Source organism: Apus apus, chromosome 3 (genome assembly GCF_020740795.1).
Source record: "Apus apus isolate bApuApu2 chromosome 3, bApuApu2.pri.cur, whole genome shotgun sequence".
Taxonomy (NCBI): domain Eukaryota; kingdom Metazoa; phylum Chordata; class Aves; order Apodiformes; family Apodidae; genus Apus; species Apus apus.
In genome coordinates this window covers 47,530,630-47,552,990 of record NC_067284.1, presented here as the reverse complement: position 1 = coordinate 47,552,990, position 22,361 = coordinate 47,530,630, and the positions used below count along the sequence as shown (strand labels likewise).

General features: G+C 41.1%; 1 protein-coding gene across 4 annotated transcripts; it reads left to right on the top strand.

The window, feature by feature from the left end:
* The first annotated feature begins 206 nt into the window (after positions 1–206).
* Positions 207–22,319, top strand: FERMT1 (FERM domain containing kindlin 1). 4 transcript variants are annotated; one of them, XM_051614981.1, is made up of 17 exons: positions 207–278; positions 1,660–1,743; positions 3,995–4,167; positions 5,899–6,132; positions 7,620–7,766; positions 8,344–8,557; positions 9,457–9,559; positions 11,106–11,213; positions 12,089–12,220; positions 12,367–12,416; positions 14,961–15,085; positions 16,334–16,440; positions 17,147–17,368; positions 18,041–18,165; positions 20,043–20,184; positions 21,176–21,294; positions 21,390–22,319. In XM_051614981.1, exons 3-17 carry the CDS (start codon positions 4,017–4,019, stop codon positions 21,544–21,546), a joined length of 2,136 nt encoding a protein of 711 aa, XP_051470941.1. In that variant the 5' UTR covers positions 207–278; positions 1,660–1,743; positions 3,995–4,016; the 3' UTR covers positions 21,547–22,319. The 4 variants fall into 4 exon arrangements, with proteins under 4 accessions (XP_051470941.1, XP_051470940.1, XP_051470938.1 ...); XM_051614980.1 differs by having other exon boundaries at positions 800–1,743; XM_051614978.1 differs by lacking the exon at positions 1,660–1,743.
* Positions 22,320–22,361: the final 42 nt, after the last annotated feature.

The window sequence follows — 22,361 nt, the reverse complement described above, 5'->3', positions numbered from 1 at the left end:
CACACAGAGAGAAACCGGGGGGAAGGACGAGGGGGCCCGGCAGCCCCGCGGCGGGGCCCTCAGGGCGGCCTCTCCACCTGCCGCAGGGAGCCAGGCGGCGGCGAGGGAGGGAGGGAGGGAGGCGGGAAGGGAGAGCCGGAGCCGCCTCCCCCGGGGCTGCTGCGGCCGGGCCCGGCCGCTCCTCCCCTCCCCGCCTCTCAGGCGCCAGGTGGAGGCGGCGGGAGCCGGAGCCGGGCGGGAGGGAGGCGAAGGGACGGCGCTGCCATCCGGGACCGCAGGTGAGGAGGGGCGGGGAGGGCCGGGGCGCGGCGGGGGAGCGGGTGTCCCCGTGGCGGTGCGGGCAGACCCGCCGGCCTGCTGCCCGCCCTGCCGCCCGCCCTGCCGCTGGGCACCCGCCGAAGGGGCCGGGGGAACAAGCCGGGCCGGCCACACCGTGTGGAGCGCGGTTTGGCCGCGTCCCGGCCGCCCAGGGCGCTCCCGCAGCCCGGCACGTCCTGCCAGCCCCGCGCTGCCCTGGGAGCGGCGGGGACTGGGGCCGCGATCAGCCCTTCCCGCCCAGCAGCTCCTTCCAAACGCGGCCTGGGCACTTGCTGGCCTTAGAAATACTCGGGGGAAACATCACACTCTGGTTTCCCCTCCCTTCCCTCCCCCGCTTCAGTTGATCTTTTTGCGCTTTAGCACGACCTACATCCTCCTGGGTTTCCAACCACAAGGCTTGAGGTGCAGCGCTCTAGGGGCTAAAATCTGCAAGAGGGCTCCGTCGGTAGAGTAATTGCCACCTTTTTTTTTTTATATATAGCTGGGTTGGCTGACGCGCTCTGTAGAGACGCAGGCTGCAGCCCGCAGGAGCCTGAAGCCGTGTTTCTGGCCCGTTCGATCTCCCTGTGCCGGGCCACCCAGCCCACCTGGAGCCCGGGAATTGGGGCACGTTCCCGGAGCGGATCCAGCCTCGACCCGAGGGTTAAGACAGGAACGAAGCGTGCACAGCCTGGCAGCTGGGGTCGCTGAGGGCTTTAACACACCCTAGTTGGTTCTCCGTCCTTCTTAGCCGTGCCCCGTTTTGGCTTGGTTTGTGCTGCGCTGTCCGATGGGTTTACTCGTGTTTGTATTTTCTTGTGATCGAGCTGAAACCTCTTGGTTGTGAAGAGGAAGTGGGGAAGAGAACGGGCTTTAAGGGACGATGGAGTGCCAGGATGAGCTGCACTGAGGCCGTGGTTTCCCAGGCCAGCATGAACGAAAAAATGAGTTTCACCCACCCTGCTGCTCCTTTTCACCCATGTCAGCACAAGCATTTGGATGCAGAATTAGATTGGGAAGTTAAGACAAATTTTTTAAAAATCCAGCTCAGCTCCCAAACGTTTTCGCTGGCACAAAAAGGCAGATGAGGCTGCTTCTTTTCTGTAAAAATGACTTCCAGTGGACTAAGTGTAGGCAAAAGTATAGTTCCTTTGCCAGATGTCATACCTATGCTTCTGAAATGAAATCACATGGTTCTCATGCTTAAGCCAGTTGTAGATTCATTTGTTTTTAAAGCTGTTACTGGCACTTTGGAGGGTGACTAGTGGCATTTTGACTAGTATTCTAAAGTCAGGATTTTTGTTCTGCTGGGAATATAACGCAACAATAACTGTTCTTTACAACTTCCCCTTGTACTGAAAGCCTCATCTGCCTGGGAGACCATCTCAGGAGCTCTCTCTTCGACACGGTGCCTTCAGAAGAGGCACAGCCCTTCCCCTCCACCAGGTACACTCTGCTTTAATGCACACCTGAACTAGTACATCCATGTGGTACATAGCAAATTCAAAATCCCAGCTGTATCCCAAGGGTGTGAAAGCCATAGTGTTTTCCAGTGACCAACACAATGTCTTTATTTACCAAGGCAAAACAAACAAACTGCTGAGAAAAGTATCAACTCGTGTTGGTTTAGGGCCTGGTGAAAAGGCGTAGGCTAGCACATCAAGAACATCATTAAAAATAGCATTTGTTCCTCAGTGTAAATTAGCCTGTTGGAGTCACATGATTATGCAGCTGCAGTTTTCTGAGTTAGGGCTGCCTATAAGTCACCGTGATTTTAGAATCTCAGGGCAGACTCCCAGCAGTGTCCTACTGAAACTCCTTGGTAAGGTGATTTTCCCCTAAAAGGATGTTTTTGAGCTGGACATGGAGTTTTGTTTATATTGTCATTCATTTAGGGCAGGGATCAATCCAATCTTTAAAAGATACACTTTCATTGCCTTTATCTTTGGAATCACTTTTCCTTGTTAGTAGAATTTGTCTTTACCACCACATTTCTATTATACATTTCATATTGAATTTTATATTGGTAGGGTAGACATCAGGTGTGGGCTAGGCCCAAAGGAGTTTCAAGGAACCAAGTCTACAACACAAGGGTTCTGATTTTAAAAGAATTTCACTGAAATTGTTAGATGACTTTGATTTATGTTGGACTCCATAATACAAATACTGCATGATATGTAATTTAACAAAATACCAAGTCTTCCTGTTGAAATTCTTAAACCATAAGATGTTAAGAAACATGAGTAACACTTGAAAGTCTGGGGAACATTAAGCTGTAATGTTAGATGCAGGAGCCACTTTGTGCCTCTGGAAGGGATCCTCGGAATGAACATTGACCTGGGCTCTGCCCTGGAGTAGTATCTTTTGGCACTAAAAACCTCTTTTATTATCTAATGGGTAACATAAAGCTTTGTTATTACAATCTGGGTAAATAGGTGAACTTAAATTTTCACGCTGTTTCTAGGCATGCTATATTTAACCTTTAGCTTAATTTTACATTAGTATAACCTAAGCTAGTCTGATCTTGTCCTGCAGTCAGTCCTACAAAAGGTCATTCCTTCTCTCACTCCTCACGTGTGACAACAGTTTTTGTTCTTCTGGTCCTGACCTAACACTTAGGCTAAAGGCTTTAAATTACTAAATGCTTCTTTCTGAAAGTCTGTTAATGTAATCACATCTCCTCTAGCCTTCTTAGTAAACAACTCCTGGTTATTTTTTATGTTAGAAGCAGTCTGTGTACGTCACCTTTAACAGACAGAGTATCTGCCTGTGACTTGGGTTCTCAGGTATTGCTGAAAGTCTGCAATAAATGGAAGCCATACTGCTTCAGCTTCAACTGTAAAGGCTTGTTTCTTAAGGTTCAGTTTGACAGGGCACTGAGTGTTAATCTGATATCTTCTTTCAGTGGTTAAATATCCTAAATCCTTCCTGCAACATCACTTTATACCTACAAGCATTTTCTTCAGTAAATAGCAGAACTCTACTGATTATAACCAAAGCTTCTACTTAAAGCATCTTCTCTAGTTTGGCTTGGCATGATTACTATTTATCTGTCCTGGCCAGAATCTGGTGGGATTTCAGAGGATACATCCCACTGGGACAGGCTACATGCCTACATCTCTGTGCAAGCAGACAATCAGCAGAAACTGCAGTTGTGTGCCTGGACATTGCTTGCAGGTAGCCATTAAAGTTGTCTCCCTCACATCCACCTGAGCAGTTAAAATTACTGGCTGGTTTTGGTCCCACAGGACCAAGCTGGCAGAACTGCAAGTGTAAACTTTCAGTTGCAATGACAATTACAGCTATAAGTGTACAAGTCAAAGAAATTCCTTTGTTCACTGGGCAGATTGCCAAAACAGATCCCACCCACAACTGCAGGCTTTGTGGTGTCCAGACTGGCACATTAGCCTTGTGTAGTGGGCAAACCTGGGTAAAACTCTACCCAGCTGGGGACTCTTGAGTAGGGAAAGAGGGGGCAACATCAGAATAAAAACAAAAAATCCCACATGCCTGTCTTACAAGAGTAATCAATCACAGGAGCAGAGTCTAGTTCAGAGGTAACAAGATAAAACATCTGAAATTCAAGCCAAGGTCACTGCAAAGTCTTGGCAGGGTGGAAGTATTTTACGACTGTGCATTTGATTCAGAGAGAGGAGCTTGTTTGTTTGTTTTTGACTTGTTTGTTTTATTTTTGCAGAGCTTACATAGACCTTTCCAAAATGATTTCCTCAAGTGAATATGGGTCTCATTCCTGGGAGCTCTTGGTAACAGTTGATCATCAGCATGAGGAGATAAAAAAGGAATTTTTACTACAGGTCACAGGGGACCTTCACATTGGAGGAGTGATGCTGAAATTAGCAGAACAAATCAGTGAGTAAAGACCTGTTTAATTTACATAGTGTTATTAAAATAATATATGCAGCTTTCCTTCTACAAAAAAAGGCTCCTGCACATTTTGAAATGGCACTGCCTTGCTTACTTCATTGTAATAATATGCCAAGCACATGGGTGCTGCAGACTCAGGGTTTTTATGTGGCCAGAACCCCTCCCTGTCTTTGACTAAAGCCCCTGTACTATCACAGTGCAAACAAAACTCTACTTTTGTCTTCCAGTTAGGACAAATACAGCTGACTTAAGCTAACTATTCAACTCCCTTTTCAGGTAGATTTTATAGGTGGCTGGTTTGAGGGGTAATATTGGTAGCTGATACGCAATTTATCCACCTGTAGCAGTCAAAAAGACAGGATTAGTTGTTACAAAGGCATTTCAGAAATTACTCTTTCCTGTGTTGTAGCAGCATTCTCGCCAAACTCTGAGCCATGTTATCCATTGCAAGTATCTAGTGGGAAACAGCTGTGAAGAGCAGAGACTGGCCAAGTCAAAGCTGGGAGATGAAAGGTAAAAAATACCCTGTGTACAGTCATAGCAAGTCAGTGCTTCTTTAACTCAAAGTCATCAAATGGAGCTGTGTCCCAAAATAATAATCTGTACTCTGAGGCTGCAGAATGATAGGTACATACAAGCTAGTATGATATTTAATTATTATATCAATACCACAGGGTTTTCTTATGCAAGTAATTCTTCAGGCATTTTTCTTTTTCCTGGAATTCTTAAATCTAGAAGTCTTCAGTCACCAACTTCACACAGACAGGAACTAATTAGACTTGCCAAGTAGCAGCACAGTTTCTATGCATTGCTCTAGAAATACAAGATCTGTGGCAACAAAAAAGTCAGAAAAACTCCTTGAAATGTCAGCCTTTTTTACATAGTTTGACTTCAGACAAACAAGAAGAGAAAAACTCAACTATAACAAAACCCTTCAGAATTTTAAAATTGGCAACAACATTTCAGAATTCCTACTGCCAGGTGAATGGGTTTGTTTTCTAACACCGGTTTTGAAGGAAACTAAGGGGAAATGCATGAGATCTCCTTTCCAAAAGGCTCCCATTCAATGGAATGACAGTTTTGCACTAAACTGTCATTTTTGTGATGGAAAAACTGTATTAGGATAGTGATTTTATCAGGGAATCCCTTTTCCAGCATTAAAGCAGGTAGCACGTGTGTCATGCATTTCTACCAACATCTGTGCATACTTAAGACAGTTCCACCAGCAAACCATTGGTAGCTTGCTGGGTAGCTGACGGCTGAGTCAGAAAACTGATTTTCCACATTATTTTTATAACTGATGCTTCCCAGAAGATTGTGGAAGAAATTGCACCCATCTAGGTGGGCACAGGGTTTTGTGAAAGGATTTTCAGCTTGCACTATCAAGTTGTGAAGTGAGTACCCTAGTTACTAGTCCACATCCCAGTACAATCCAAGCAGCATTGGACCATGTAGAGCACCAGATTCAGGAGATAAAATTTCCCTCCGCATATGTGCAAGATTAAGGCAGTGCCATAATCAGCATCTAGGTTAACTCTTCAGGGAGAACAAAGTTAACTTTCCAGTAACTGCCACAAATATTCAGAAAATGGGATCTAGGAACTGTAGTTGCTACTTTCAAGTAAGTATATTCTCCTGTTTAAGAGCACTGTTTCCAAACCGAGTTGTTAGTATATTTGCTCCACAGTTTTTTAATGGCCTTTTTGTATTTTCTAGAAATAGCACAAGATTGGTCAGACTATGCTCTTTGGTGGGAGCAAAAAAAATGTTGGCTTCTGAAAACCCACTGGACACTCGATAAATGTGGGGTGCAGGCAGATGCTAAGCTGATCTTTACTACTCAACACAAAATGCTGCGGCTTCGCTTACCAAACATGAAGACTGTGAGACTGAAGGTCAGCTTCTCTTCTGTGGTATTCAGAGCTGTCAGTGACATCTGCAAAATTCTCAGTAAGTAAAACTATATACCCTCTGGCAGCTAAGTTGGAGCATTTTATTAGATGACTTTGTTGTGATGTGAAGTCCTTACAAACTGTTTAGCTCAAGGAGAAATTTGACTGATTTGACTCAAGATCAAAAGATATTTTATTTTTATTATCCAGTGCATGTCAGTGCTTCTCAGCCTTTGTGATAACCAATGCAGACAGTCAGAAATGTGTCCCATGAACTGCAGAAGTATCAGATAGTCAAAGGCCTGTTGATGGGTTTGTGGGGTTCCTTGTCCTCCTTGAGCAGAACTCGGTCTCACTTATTGAGACCATTGAGTACTGTTGACTAAGAGCCTGAGCTTATCACCAGCTTTCAGCATAGGCCATTTTACTGGTGTCCACTGATTCATCACTTACTTTCACTAACATTATTCAATTCAGCCTATTGGTTATATGTATTTATAAGTTTTAAATCTTTCTAACCAAGGCCCAAGCCTCTTCCGGCCAGGGCATACCCAGCTACCCCAGGCATGCCTGTGAATGTGTTGCAACATTCAATCTGCTCTTTCCAAGAATGGAGCACCACCAAGCAGGGATGAGGTTTTGGAGCATGCCAGACCCATGTGCCTGTCATCCACAGGGATAAGTCAAGTCTGTAAACAGTCTTCAGGATCCCTTAGTTTTAGGGATCCTTTAATTTAGATCTTCAAAGCTTAGGCCAGTAACACATTCATCTTTGGAAGGAGTTTACCACCTCAGTGGCCACAATGTAGCTTTCAGTTGCATCTTCTAGCACTGGATTGTGAAAGGGATAGCATGTCATTATTACATTTAACAGATCTGGTAAAATAATGCCATAATCATTCAGCTGACATTTGGCAGAACTAAAAATTCCTACCTACATTTTTTATTCCAGATTGAGTCAGTCCAGGAGCCCTGTAGCTCTTCTCATGACTGAATACTGTCAAAAAAAGTATCTTGGCTTATCCCAGAATAAGTGTGTTTTTCAGAAACAAAGTATCAGGTTTGCAACTGACAATAGATGTCTGGCTCAGCAGTGCATTAGGGAATAGCATATAGGCAAGACAGAATCTAGTACGTGAAATGCAGTGAATCATAAAAGGCACAAACTTTAAATACAGTGGTTCCACTTCTGTTCTTGCTTATCCATAAGTCAGACTTTTCATTGAGATTATTATGCTCAAAGATCATTATAGAGCCATTAGGGAGAAAGAGTTTTTACCTGGTGTTCTAAAACACAGTAACACTTGCTACAGAAGTAGGCTTAAATCCTGTCAAAACTCACTCTCACAGCCCCAGGTCTTTGGCTTTTTATTGAGTTACTGGATTTTCCACAGCTACTGCTTTCAACCTGCTAAAAATAAAATTCAGATTGCAACATGGAGCTTCCTCAAATGCTATTACCAACCATGGGATTATTTTTTTTTTACGTAAGCTGCTAACTTTGAAATATTTAATCTTGCTTCACTTCCCAAATTGCCATTGTAGACATTAGACGGTCGGAAGAACTTTCTTTATTGAAGCAGTCAGAAGATGCGCTCAAAAAGAAAAAGAAAAAAGACAAGAACAGCAAAGAACCAGTTACAGAAGATATTTTAAATCTGTGCAACTCTCCAGTGAGTTCTGGGTTATCAGGTAATGAAAAACCAACATGATTTTTTTCTTCTGACTGGAAGTCAAAAAGAGGAAGAAGTCCTTTGCTACACAATTAAAACCAGGGAGACCAGTTTAATGTAGGATGGTGGTCATACACAATTGGTCTGAAATTAGTGGCTTCAAAAAGTTACTAAAATTTCCACTATACCAATATTCTTCTGTTGTTTTTAAAATGTTTTCCTTTCCATTGATATGAGAAAGGCTATACCAGAAAACATGTGATCACCTGTGGCCCTGCAAACAGGATGTGCTGCTGCTCTTTGGTAATGTAAGACCATTCTTAAAATATTCTGTAATTTTGGCAACCTGCAAAGAAAAGGAAAAATAAAGGCTTGAAAGCATATGTTTCCTATCTCCAACACAACTGAGATATCTCAATGAACAACACAATTTCTGTCCCCGATGTCACTTCACCTGTGAAAGGAGAAGGCCTGCTGTAAACAGCAGAAATAGGAGAGTGTCTTTAAAGAAAAGTCTTCTGTGATAGAAAGGGGTAGACTACCTACGTCAGAAGGCACTTTTCCCTGGAATAATACTTTGCTCTTTTAATTTGCAGGAAGCCCAGGTTTATCTAGTAAAGTCATTACACCCCTTTATGATCCTGGCAGTGGGACACCAGCTTCTTCTACAATTACTTGGTTCAGCGACAGTCCCTTGACTGAGCAGAACTGCAGCATCCTCACCTTCAGTCACCCCAGCTACTCTCCAGAAACACTAGCCGAGATGTACCAGCCTCGGACTTTAGCTGACAAAGCCAAACTCAATGCGGGGTAAGGTACCTCTCTTTTGAGATCTTCCTTAGCTGGCTTAGCAAGGGTAGCATTAATCCAGCTTTGTAAGAGTAAAGCAAAATTTGAAAACAACCCCCTGATAATCTTTTTTTCCTTATTCAGTATTCTTGGTTAGGTAATTCTGTTTTGAAGTTATGAATGATGTAACAGTGCAGACTCTGGACTAAACTGTTGTTGGATGAAGGCAAACCTGGTTCAGCACTGTGGGCACAACTAAAGAACAGTTTGAACAGAAAGCTCAAAAGGCTTTAAATGGCCAGTAAATACAAATGTAGATAAATTCAGTGAAGCTCTGAAGTGTTGCAAATAGATGACTTACTGAATTATGCATAAGCAAATATTGGTTATTGTACACCGCAGAAGAATACAGAGCCCTAGGGGGTTTGGTGGTGCAAGTGTTTGAGAGAATTGTCCCTCTAGCATTAAAAGATGGATTGTCATTCTTAGATCTGTGGAGCATTTAATAGTGACTTTGATGCTTTCATTGCATTTCACTGGAGAACAGAAGTAGCTAGAACTACAAAACGCCAAACAGTGAAATTAAAAGCAGGAGTTCTAAATATACAGGTACACTTTTGCCCAGGCTTAAATGAATCTCGCATTTCTGGAGATGAAGAGGAAAGAACCTTATTGGCACAAGCCGCCCCACAACTACTTCCTGCTCTGTTTCTGGCATCTACTCCTGCTGTTTTGAACAGTGCTGGAGTAAAACCAGGAAGATTTTAGGTATCCATATGAACATTCCACCTTCAATTTTCTGGAGACTTGCAGGAATTAGAGCTGCGTGTTCCCACTTTTGTTTCACAAGTACATTGGAGCTCTGCAGGTGTGATAGTTTTTCCTGTACAGATCAATCTGTGGGTTGTTTTCTTCCACAGCTGGCTAGATTCATCTCGATCACTTATGGAACAAGGCATTCTGGAGGATGATCAACTTCTTTTACGCTTTAAATATTACACTTTCTTTGATTTGAATCCAAAAGTAAGAGCTTTGTTTTTATTGCTATTCATTGTTTGCCTGCTTTCATGTCAAGGAGCTATAGCACAAGGATACTGACATTTAGCTAGGATTTGTTACAGGCCCTTCAGAGATAAAATTAAACTTCTGCCCCTAAGCTAAGGCTGCACTTTTCCCCTCTGGACAATGAATCACTGTTCCTTACCTGAAATAAGATCTTGACTGTAAAGATGAGATCTGAAGAACATCAGAACAATATCCAGATTTCCAGAGGGGCTGGTTTACTTTTTCCCTCTCTTTTAACAAGAAAAATTAAGGGGAAAACTAAACCAACAGTATCCTAAATGATGGACTTTAAAATGACATTTATGTTCCACTGCCCTTCACTGAATATTCAGCTTTACTGGGCTGAAGCACTCAGGAGCATTCAGGCACTTTAATCAGATTTATTTCAATGTAACTGGGTGATTAAATAACTTTGGAAAGTTGAGCCAATAAGTCCTGTTTGAAAATAACACTTAAGTCTTCAAAAATTGCTTAAATGTTTTTCCCAAGTTGCCTCATGTTTGCCTTTACTTCCACTAAGATTCAGTCGTGATGGTTGTGTTAAGCCAGTGTTTTTAGGGTTTGTGTGAGACATTTAGTGAAATTGGAGCACAATCATTGACCAGGGTAAATGAACAAGAGTTCAAATACGAATTGTAGAGGATTTGGCCTTCACATTGTTATTTTCTGTAAATTCTGTAAAACTCTTTCATTTCAGATAAACAGAAGGGCACTTTCTAGTTCACATGCCACATTTTTGGGTGAAATACCATCCCCACTAAAATTCATGTACATGTCTCAACATCAGCAGCCCAAACATCTCCCTTCTTTGCCCTACCCAGCCATGGAGCTGTAGGATGAAATAACCCAAAACAGCCTCAGGCTACTCAAAAGCTCACTACTAGTGGGAGAGGTCACACTCCAAGGTTTACCCTCCCATCATCTACCTTTCACCAGCTCTGGGGCTTGAATATTTCTGTGAGTCACTTCAGCTTATTAACCAAGTAGATAATAAGAAACAGTCACTATCCAAAAAACAGTGAATTAAAGCAGTTCACAGCAGGATCTGACAAATGTCAAGCCAGTGCAAAGATAAAACCAGAACTGAAAAAACCAAGAGCAGAGAGGGGAAGTGGGGAATAACAGTTTCTGTCTTTTGGCAGTAGCAAGCTGTTAAATGACACATTCCTATCAGCCGTGTCACATTATTTTCACTCTCATAATGTGGTTTCACATTTCAGTTAAGCCAGTCCAAGGCCTTCTACCACAAAAAAGGATGTCCTAATCTCCCCTTCTCCTTCAGCCAAGGGCTCCTGATTAATTTTCTGTTGGATCAGCAAGCCACTGTGACCCTACACACAATCACATGAGCTAGTACAAGACAAGGATGGGAACATACAGCAGGGCAGAGGTGGGGGAGGAAGGAAACAACCTTCATGGCTTCAGCCTAACATTAGATCAGCTGCAGCTGATCTAAATCTGTATCTTGATGGTCATTGATGACCAGTGTTCTTTTTTGCTACAGTATGATGCCGTGCGAATAAACCAAATATATGAACAAGCCCGTTGGGCCATCCTGTTAGAAGAAATTGACTGCACAGAGGAAGAAATGCTGATCTTCGCTGCACTACAGGCACGTACTTGATCCAAGTTGCAAAACCTGTTTCCTCAAGAGGCAGGCACAAGCTAGGGCAAGACTAGGCTAGAGCCTAGGCCAGTAGCTCTGCTTAGATTGGGGGTCTGCTATTAGAGTGAGAAACAATAAGTAGCATCCATCAACTAAACCAAATAAATTCAGTAGCAGCACAGCATTATTTAAACTGACACAACTGTGAAAGATAACATTCTCAAAAGCAAACTGTACCCAGGATGTAAGTTTGATACCAGTCTGTTCTGCAGGGGATCACTCTGAAGCGTTGCTTCCTTACCAGCTACTCCCCTGCCACATACATATGCTTCCTGAAAATTTCTTTAATACAGACATACATTCACAACAGACCCCAAAAAAGCTATAGCACAATGTGAAGGTAGGGACACTATGGATTACATAGAAACTGAACATGACCTAGTCCCTTACTGTAGGTAATAAGGCACAAATGTTTATTAATAATATATTATTTCCTTTTAAATGTAAACAGAGCTGCCAAAAAACCTACAGCCCGCCTCTGCAGAACACCACAGAACCTTGCTGCCAAGTTTCCACCTGGTGCGGATGGCATTCAGAGCTAAAAGTACTAGGGATGGAAATGTTAGCACTGAGTCAGCCTCACAAAACATGATGATTATCCAGTGAAGGAATAAAACACTGGCATTTAAAATGGAAACTGTTATCAGTAATTGCACTGGAGATCATAGTGGACATACGTGTTTCCTTGTGAAACACTCCATGATTCCATGCTGCAGAACTTTATGCTGTTGTCCAAGGCCCAGAAGACCAAATAGCCTATTTCAATATGCTCTGATTGTGTGTTGCTAATTAATATCTTGACTATTTGATGTTTTGTTTAGTATCATATAAGCAAGTTATCGTTATCATCAGAGACACAAGATTTCACCTGTGAATCAGAAGTAGATGAAGTAGAAGCTGCACTTTCTAATCTGGAAGTGACACTGGAAGGCGGAAACACAAGTAACATTTTGGTATGTCCTTTTGGATCCCTGAATTGCTTCTACTGTGTCAAACATATGGACTCTGATGAGCCAGCCTGGTTCCTGATTTTTACACAGAGTCAACAGATGATTACAAAGTGCATTGTACTAAAATTATTCCTAATTATTCCTGATAGGAGGACATCACAGACATCCCGAAACTTGCTGATAATCTCAGGCTAGTTAGGTGAGTTATTAAAACTAATAATAAAATATAGAAAACCAAAAGCTTAACCATACAAGAGATATCTTTTGAGTTTTTCATTCTAATCTAACAGTAGATCCTGCGGTTATAAATCAACAAACACACCAGATAGGCCTAACTAGCCTAATAACGTCCTCTTCTAATCTTTCTCTTACTGCTTCTGAGCAAGATTCTCAGCAAATCTTTCTAGCTCTTGGGGTGCTGGGGTAGCTATACATATGCTTATTAAAAGACCAGGCTCTTTCCATGTCCTAGTGCTCGTCAATTATCTCTACATAAGAAAGTCTACAGTCTTGTTTTACATCTTACTGGATTCTGCCAATGAAAAGCTAATAAAAAAAACCCAACCAAACAACAAACCTTTCAGCTCTCCCTGAGAAGAATTTCTGAAAGCAACCCTGGGGATTTATTTATCTTTTTTAAACAAAAGAAACAAACATATTGCCCCTTTCTAACCGTACATGGAGTCTGGTTCTAATATCAAAATGAGTTCCAAGTTGGAGTAGCAGTATGGTAAATCAGATCAGTAATATCTCACCTAAATAAGCAAACTGAGGAAAGTACAGTTCTGTGATCTCACTATAGTATCTTGATTTATGCGTTATTTAAATGACTGCAGTGACCTCAAGTCTGTCATGCCTTTTATCACAAAATGGTCTTTTAGAAAGATAAAAGATTTCTGTTGCACATATACTTATCAGATTCGTTCTGCAGTCAATGAACTTAAAATTGCACTTGAAAACTGTTAACTGTTGTTAAGAACTGTTAATTATTAATTTCCAGTTTAGAAATTTTATTTGACATTCAAATTAATAAGATGGCTTAAGATGAAAGGGAATTTAAGCCTTTTATGCTCTGTCAGTTACTCACCTCTAACAATGGATTGTTTCTTTTCCCCCAGCAGTAGAGCAGTTTGCTTTTAAAAGCATTCAGTGGTTATTTTTCATAATGAAAGATGTCCTGTATACATGATAAATCACTTACTAAACCTAAGACATTGTAGAAAGTAGGTAAGGTGTAAAATGTTTCTTTTGTTAATATAATTATTTGCTTAATTATAAACCTAAGTGCAAAGCTCTGCATGTCAAACTGCTGAGCCTGCTCATATAGTGAACTTTTATTCACAGTATGCATCACATCTGCACACTAGTAAATACTAGTTCCACATGGATGACAATATTGTGGAGAATTACAATTTTTTTTAAAAAAAGAGCTTTCAAAAAGTTTACAGCAACTTTTGGGGATAAAAAATATATATATTTTTTTTTTAGTTTAAAAAACTTTATAGTCCCTTATTTTTGCAGATTTTTGTTGCTGTATTGGAAAATTAAAAGCCAAAATATATGGCAGTTTTGAAAATCCAAGTTATTTTTTTAATTTACACATAAAAATCACCATTTTCTAGAAAGGTTTCTAAACTACGATTTCAAGAAAGGCTCTGGAGAAGGCAAGAGCAAGTATAATAAATCAGTGGTTTTCAGCTTGCTGTATATTCTTGGTACCATCATCTTAGATTTAAAGACAAGTACGAAACAGTGTGCAATTTTTTTTACTTCTTTTTAACTTCACTGTTGACCTTTGTACCTAGTTGTGGAGTATTTCTCTACTAAAACAGTGCTAACACCCCTGGTTTTCTCTCCTGAAATATATTGAAACTGGGATTTTATTCCCCCCCAAACACCCCTCTGTGGCTTTGTTGGTGTATTCTTAGTACAATTATGATTTTTAATCTCACTGAAGTGGGGTTGGCACAGTGATCATGTTTGACCATTAGTATTTACCAGCTAATTCTCAATTCTGAGGTAGATATTTTTAAATTTACTCTAGGAAAAAAATCAGTTTGCATTAGCAAAGTACTGAAATTAAGCAAAATTATTAAACTTAGGATTCGATCCATCTATCTGCATGTGCGAGGAGCTGGAATAACACTGCTCTAGTGGAATAAAATTATTTAAACTATTACCTTTTTTGGGAGTGTTACAGAACCTCTGTAAACTTAGTGAAGGAATAGAATTTTGTTGTGTTTGATACTCTACAGATAAAGGCAAAAAGATGGGTCTCTGCTTCCTTACAATTTTGTTTTATGGGTAAAAATCTTCTAGACAAAGAGGTAATGAAAAACTGAAGCTAATTCTAGTGCATGTGAGCAAACTTGTGGGTCACGTTACTGCTACTGAGTCCATGTAAAAAACAGAATTACTCTTTGTTAGAAGGAAATGGCTTTGATTAGGAATGGAAGGGGGAAAAAAAATGAAAACAAGAAAAAGAAGAAATAAAAAAAAAACCACAAAGAAAACAATAGATAGGATTCAACTAGAATCTGGGGTAAAAAACACATCCATACCTGGGATAGCTTGGGTGCAGTGTTGGTTCCAGATGTTTGCCCCCCCTCACTGACACAAGTATGAGTAGCTCAGCTGAAGCCATGTGTACAACCTCAGAGCAATCTGAGATCCACAGTAATATTTGTGAGTGACTGAGCAATTTGTACATTTCAATATAAACATAACTTACTTTTTCTTTTAGGCCCAGGAAGCTGTCACTCAAAGCTATCAAGCCATATTGGTTTGTCTTTAAAGACACTTCAATATCTTATTTTAAAAACAAGGAATCTGCACAGGGAGAACCTATCGAGAAACTAAACCTAAAAGGTAGGAATTTTCTTTTCCTTTCTTTCCTTCTTCCATCACATTCATGAAGTGAATAAATCAAGGAATCCCTGTGAGAGTCAGGAAGGCAAGCACAGTAGCATTTAGTCTTGGAACTTTTTCAGTGACGGACACTCTGAAACAGGCAGGGTGTATCTGGGGAGGAGGTCTAAACAAAAAGGATTCAATAGCTTAGTGCAAACCAAGATTATCTGGACTGGGTTTATGAAATGCCCTGGATTGCTGAATTCACTTAAAAATGAGTCAGAGAATGTGATCTGTGTGACTTTTATTACTGAATATTTTTACTCTCTGTTAAATGGTGCTCACCTCTGTCCTTGGCAACTGCACACAGGTAGTAGAGGATTATGGATGATGCAGGGGAAAAGAATGCCACAGGTTGCATCTATATACTGTTGCGCAGGGCCAGCTCCAAGACCTTCTCTGGACCTTGTTTGTTTCATACATGGGGATTTCCATAGCTACAGCCAGCTTTAGGTACTTCTGGAGGAGGAACCCCAGGTGTACACGCAGCAAACACCAGCACTACATACAGCCTCCATCTATATCTGCTCCTGCAGGGACATCATTTATTCAGCATCAGGGAACCAGTGATGCCGAGGATTCATCCTAGAAGAAACCTTTTTTATAGAAAGAAGATTGACCCCTGCATACCAATTTGCATATCCTCAATAGGTCAGATAAATTAATGGTAAAAAACAAGCCAGGGTAGCCCACAGACTTGGTGTCCCTTGATACAAAGGGGAACTGTAGGCAACCTCAACTCCAGTTGAATCCAGAAGGCCTGTAGAAACACCAGCAACATGGTCCCCAGAGTTCTACAACAGCTCTGTTGCAGATGTCACCCACATCCCATTGTCACTACTAAGTTGCGTCTGAAAATATAGTCCAGGCAAGTCACTTAGGATAAAATTTCCAAAAGTGCCTATCTCATCAGGTCCTCTCCATTTTAAGTGCTGAATGTTTCCTGAGATCAGGCTGAGGCTTTGAGAGCACTCACATCCTTTTCTCTTCCACATTGACTAACATGCACTTTGAGCTCAGAGCACTGATCACCCTGGCAAGCCAGACCAGGCAGTGAACTAGAACAGAAAGCTAGAACAAGGCCTAAGCCTTGGCCCTTCATCTCAAAGCCTCTATTAAGTACTGTTCTTTAGTATTAATGAGTACTTAAAGTTAGTGATGTAGTAATTAAATAAATTCCTTTTTTTCTAATTCTCTGTGAACTAGGATGTGAAGTTGTACCAGATGTAAATGTTGCAGCAAAGAAGTTTGGAATCAAGTTACTGATTCCTGTTGCTGATGGCATGAATGAAGTGTATTTAAGATGCGAAAATGTGAGTACTAAGACACAGGAAAGTCTGTATTCCAGATTTATTGGCAGATTGCCTAGAAGACCATTGTCTTGTTTTAGAATTGGTATAAAAAATAAGGATGCTGCAGAGAGTTTATCATCTACATGTTTAGTAAAATCTAGGAATTATGTGATGGTCTAATGAATACTTTATGATTGAGGGGACAAAAGGAAAATAATTCTATGTTTATCACCAGTTTCCAACTAAAGTTGCTCTAAAGAAAAAATAGCATACTATCAAAAAGTAAAAATTACAATATTTAGTTCTGTTTTTTCAGAAGGCTGGGGTTTGGCTTCTGTTCTCTTTTCTTAATTAGAACCCTGCCCATTCTGACAAGGGTAGTGTGATGAGAATCTTACATTTGTTTTCAGTTTATTTAATTTCTACTGAAATGTATTGATCCAAATTGTGTAAAAATGCTCATTAGGAAGAAAATAGTCATGCAATAAAATTTCCAAGAGAGTCGATTCCAAAGTACTGGGTTTCTTTGAAGATTTAAAACCTAACTATTCTGTAGGTGGAACGAGCCCAATCAAGGAAGAACAACAGTACTATGGTAACTACATATCCATGCAAATTAAGCGGAGTAATTCCAGAGTGGCTTCATCAAACAGTGAAAGATGTGTGAGCAGTGACCATCTTCATAAATGATTTGTCAACAAATATCAAACAGTTATCTTTGTTGCAGGAGACTCAATATGCTCAGTGGATGGCTGCTTGTGTTTTAGCCTCAAAAGGCAAAACGATGGCTGATAGCTCTTATCATCCTGAGGTCCACAAGATCCTTTCATTTCTAAAGATGAAGAACTGGACCATGTCTCCCCAGGCTGTCTCTGATCCAGAAAGCGTAGATATGAAACCAGAATGCTTCGTCTCGCTACGTTATACCAAAAAATACAAGTCCAAGCAGGTATCCTGGGCATGGCCTGAAGGTTGGGGATGGGAGTTCTAATGATTACTTGGAGTGAGGCTGGATCAAAACAGCCTTTGGAAACCATACAGTAGAATCATTTCTCAATACTCATTTGTTCCTGTGATACTTAGCTAGAGGCCTTTTCTTTAAAATTAAGGAAGGGACGGGTCTCTCAGCACTTCTTTCAAGTACTCCTCCTAAGTACTCTGCACAGCCTCCTAAGTCATTCATCATGTTCTCTCTTCATCATCATCTCTCTTCAGAGTAAGAAAGGGAGGTTTTTAAGGAGAGGAAAATATTGTCTACATCTTAAACAAGTGTCTTCCTTCCCTCTTGGTCTGGGTACCTCTCCTTCCTCTCCACCTTATTCCTTGTCCACTGTTTTTGCTGCAGAAGAGTTCAGCCTATTCATCCTCAGTACACGGTCTCCAGAGCAGAGTGCTGGAGCTAGACCCAGTGCAGCACAAACCCAGGCACTGAGACCTTGCTACTCTGTTCTGCCCTTGTAGCTCAGGATCTGTCCCCAAGTGCTCCCTGCAGTACATCCATGGTGACGGCCAAGTGTCCGAACATGGAGTGTTCCATGTTAATGCTGTTTGATTTAGTGAAAGCAAGGGTATTTTTGTTCTCTGGTCAACTGAACCCTTTCTCTCTTCCTGTGTTTCCCAGTTGGCCGCTCGTATTTTGGAAGCCCACCAGAACGTGTCCCAGATGACCTTAGTGGAGGCCAAGCTGCGTTTTATTCAAGCATGGCAGTCCCTCCCTGAGTTTGGCTTATCCTACTACATTGTAAGGTAATCACACTGTTACAGTGATGTCAAGCTGCCATAACATGTTCCTGGTCAGTGATTTGCAGGAAGTTCCTTGAATCCGTGTTCCGGAAACAGTCTCTATTTTTTTCCCCCACAGCCTTTTTTTCATTTTAGTAACTTCCATACTGCTGTTTGTTGTGGGTTTTTTTCCTAGCAGTAGCTCTCAGTAGCTCTGTTCCTGAAGTGAGACTCTCCATTATATCTGCTTTCATACAGATGTGTTAGTTTTTGCCTGAAGTAACATACCACTAGGATTAAACCCTTATTGACATAAACTCATTAAACATAAAAAAAATGCATGTCTTGTTGGCATTCTCAGGTTTGCAATATATTTGTCTGCTCCAGCTCTTGCTTATTGAATTGATAAGATTTTTTTTTATTTTGTATCTGATTTTATTATAAAAATGCTTTTTCCTGAGCATAATTTCTTTGGCATTTAGTAAAGAAAGCAGCAAATCCAATCCCTTTTTTTTAGGTGAATCTGGAAGAACAGCCAGCACAAGAAAGGTCCTGTTGTGTTCACAGTAGTTTCCCTGGACAGTTACCTTAAATATGGGCAGGGTTCTGACCTGCATTCTCTTATCTTGACAAAGCACCAAAAGACTTAAAAGTACTAACACAACCAGACAACCAGACTTGGATTCACCTTCCTTAACTTGTGCTTAACACCTCTTCCAGGGCTACTTAGGAATCACCTGTGGTATAAATTGAACCAGCTGGGAACCATTCTTTGGCACAGAGTCCAGCTGGCATAGAACATAGAACATCTGTACTGTTAAACTCTCTGACCTCCCAAAAATCTAGTGGCAGCATGTGAAGTACCAGATTATGTTGCTCCTTGGATGTTCCAGTTCCTGAGCCCTACCTGGGAGTCATTTGAGAAAGCACTGCTTGGTTCCAGCCAGAATTCTGCCTGGGACTCTTCTAGGAATTGAACAGAACATTTCAGTCCCTGGGAATGTTCCCTGTTACAATTTAATTTACTAACATAGACATAGATGTTTTGCTCCATCTGTCAGCACTAGTCCTGTTAAACAAATAAGCAAAGCCAACACCTAAACTGCATTTTGTAGTGTGAGCAAAACAACTTGTGGTGAATTTCTACAAACTGATGGGTGTTAAGTGAGGCACACATTGTGGTCCAGGTCACATTGTTCCCCTAATGGCCAACTTCATTTAAGGAGAGAAGGTTCAAAAACAGGATCAAAAATACTGAAAATATTAAAAGCAGACAGATGAGATTTCTTCCAGCTTTTAGCATCAATTTCTTTACCGAAGTAATCTTTTCCTAGCTATTTCCAATGCAGAAATTTGTCGCTCAAAAGTTTTGTATTTATTTTTCTTCTCTGATCACAAATTGGATGTTAAAATGGTAATACTTTTGTAATGTGATTTATACTCAGAAACATGCATATATTGCTAGCAGTTGTTTTGATAAGTTAATGGTGACATACAATATAAAACATTAAATCTGTTTTGATATGCTTATATCATTTAAGTGAATATTAACTAGAAGAACATGTTTAAACATCAGTGAAATGAAGCAAGGAAAATTATTGTTGACACTTTTCCAGTAAAAATAGATTCATGCGTTTTGGCAGAACAGTATTTTTTAGCAGAAAACAATGAATTGGAAAGATTTCAGCCAGATCTACCTGCCTGATCATTTTACATTATTCCATGGTTCACTAGCCTCCGTTTTTGCTTTATAACAAATGCTGCAAAGCTTTCCTCAATCCCAGGCTGTTGGGACTTTTTCCACGTTTTGCACTTTCAGAGAAGGGCAGGTGAAATGTTTCTCTAGACAGAAACAATTGCAAACCAGATCTGCTCAAAGGTTGTGGGTTGTTTTTTTTCAGGTTTAAAGGAAGCAAGAAGGATGATGTGCTTGGGGTGTCCTATAACAGGCTGATACGAATAGATATAGCCACAGGAGATCCTATCACAACATGGAGGTTCTCCAACATGAAGCAGTGGAATGTGAACTGGGAAATACGCCAGGTAAAACTGGAATGGATCTTTGCATTCAGTCATTACATTTCAGGCACTGGAGGATGCTTTCAGACAATTTTTTTAAACCTCAGAGTGAAAAGATGTTGAATATGTTGTGACATTAGACATTAAATAAGCCATCTAAATATTTTCTTAATGGAGCCTGGAGTCAGAAACTATAACATCTCCAGTTTAAAAGGTTACTACCAAGCTTATTCTTTGGCAGTTGCCCTTGATTTTGATAGGATGAAATACAGACACTCAAAGGTAAATTCCAGCCTACTATGTTAAGTACTCCGTCACTCTCTGTGTAGTCTAGCTCATGCATCATCCTCCAAATTGTGGTGATTCAATCTCTATTATAAACTCAGGATACAGGAACCCAGTTTGGCTTTCAAATCCCAAACAGACTGCAGGGCCATGGTGTGAGCTCTGTGTCCCTCTGTGGTCCTGAGCAAGAAGCTCCATTGTGTGATTTACACAGGGCTGCCACTGACCCTGCTGAAGGCTCCTCAGTGGGGCCAGCTGCTGCCCAGCTGTCCACTGGAGAGTTTGGGGTTGAAGGCTTGAAGCCAACTTTGTAAATTGTAGATTTCTGGGGTGGAACTAGTGTAACCTGATGTAAAGCAGCCTGGAAACTGTTCCTGCTTGTACAGTTTTCCGCATCCATCCCCGTGAGTCAGGAGATATCAGTACAATCCCTGCTACGCTGCTGCAGGATTTACTCCCTGTGCCGGAGCCTGTAATGCTTTAAATCCCTCCCAAAAAAGGAGTTGGCAATTAACCCCAGTTTGCTGGGTTGTAGAACTGACAGTAGCTGGAAATCAAGACCTAGTCCCCAGAAGCAGACTTAAAGTGAGCACAGAACAATGAACAGTATGAAACATTATTGGTTAAGTGTACAAAGAGTCGGGCGCGCCGTTCCTGCTGTCCTCAGTGATCACTTTATACGCCAATTAGAAAAACTAGTTAAAAGCATGTTTTTGCTGCATGCCTAAAGAAGCAACAGGAGTTTGACCACAAGAGGGCGTTACCACAGCAGAGAATGAAACAAGCAGCCGGACACTCCACCCGCAGCAGGTCACCTCGGCTAGCCGAGACGGTCACTGCGTTCTCACAGTACGTGCGGTCCAGCCGTGCTTGCACGCTCGCTCTTTTTTATCCCAGGTGCAGCTTAACTGGGCTCCTGATTTTGCCGTATCTGTTTTCTTTAGGTTGCAATCGAGTTCGATCAGAACGTATCTATCGCTTTCACGTGTCGGAGCGCGGACTGCAAAATCATCCACGAGTATATCGGGGGCTACATCTTCCTGTCAACCCGTTCCAAAGATCAGCACGAAACGCTGGATGAAGATCTGTTCCATAAATTAACTGGGGGTCAGGAATGAGGTGACGTACGCTCTCTTCCCGCTGCCCCACAGCTAAGGCCAAAGATTAAACAAAAATTTCTGATTGTTAATTGCTAACTGATAAATCTTCTACGTGTCAATCCATCTTGTAATATGACTGGACAGGTTTTGTTAAATACTGAAGCCAAGGTCACTGGATGCAGTATGGCAACTCCATCATCAACACTATGAAAATTAAATCTTCTATCTTTTCTTTTTGTACAGCTAAATTTTTTTAAATAAACAGTGTCTAGCCACTGGGCATTTTTGAATCTAGTATTTTTAATTGCAGCAATCTGTTTAAGCATCCAGAACAAGTAACCTAAGGATACTGTACAGCACATTTTCTTCTCTGTTACAGCTGTGCAACTCCCACCTTTAAATTAGCTGTTGTTAAAGAGGCCAGCATATAACAGAACTGAAGTTGAATAAATACATATTTTAAAGCTATATTACTTGTTTAACACTTGCACTGGGAACAGAAAACATTCCATCCGTGCTTCAAAGTCCTGCAGACTGAGCTATCACAACACAAGTAGTGATTACACAGTTGTTAAAAAATGTAGCACACCTGTGTCTACCTTAATCCACTTAACTGTTCCCTTAAAGCCAGAGGAGCTAACAGACACCTAAAATAAAGCATTGCACATTGGCAAAACTGGAATGAAAATGCTGATCTTGTAAGGAACTTTGTTAATTTCCAGGTTAAAAAAATGCTTTATGTACTAAATAAAATTATTTGCTGATTAGAGTGTAGGCCTCTGAGTGTAAGCCTTTCTATTTTCTGTCTCGGCTACT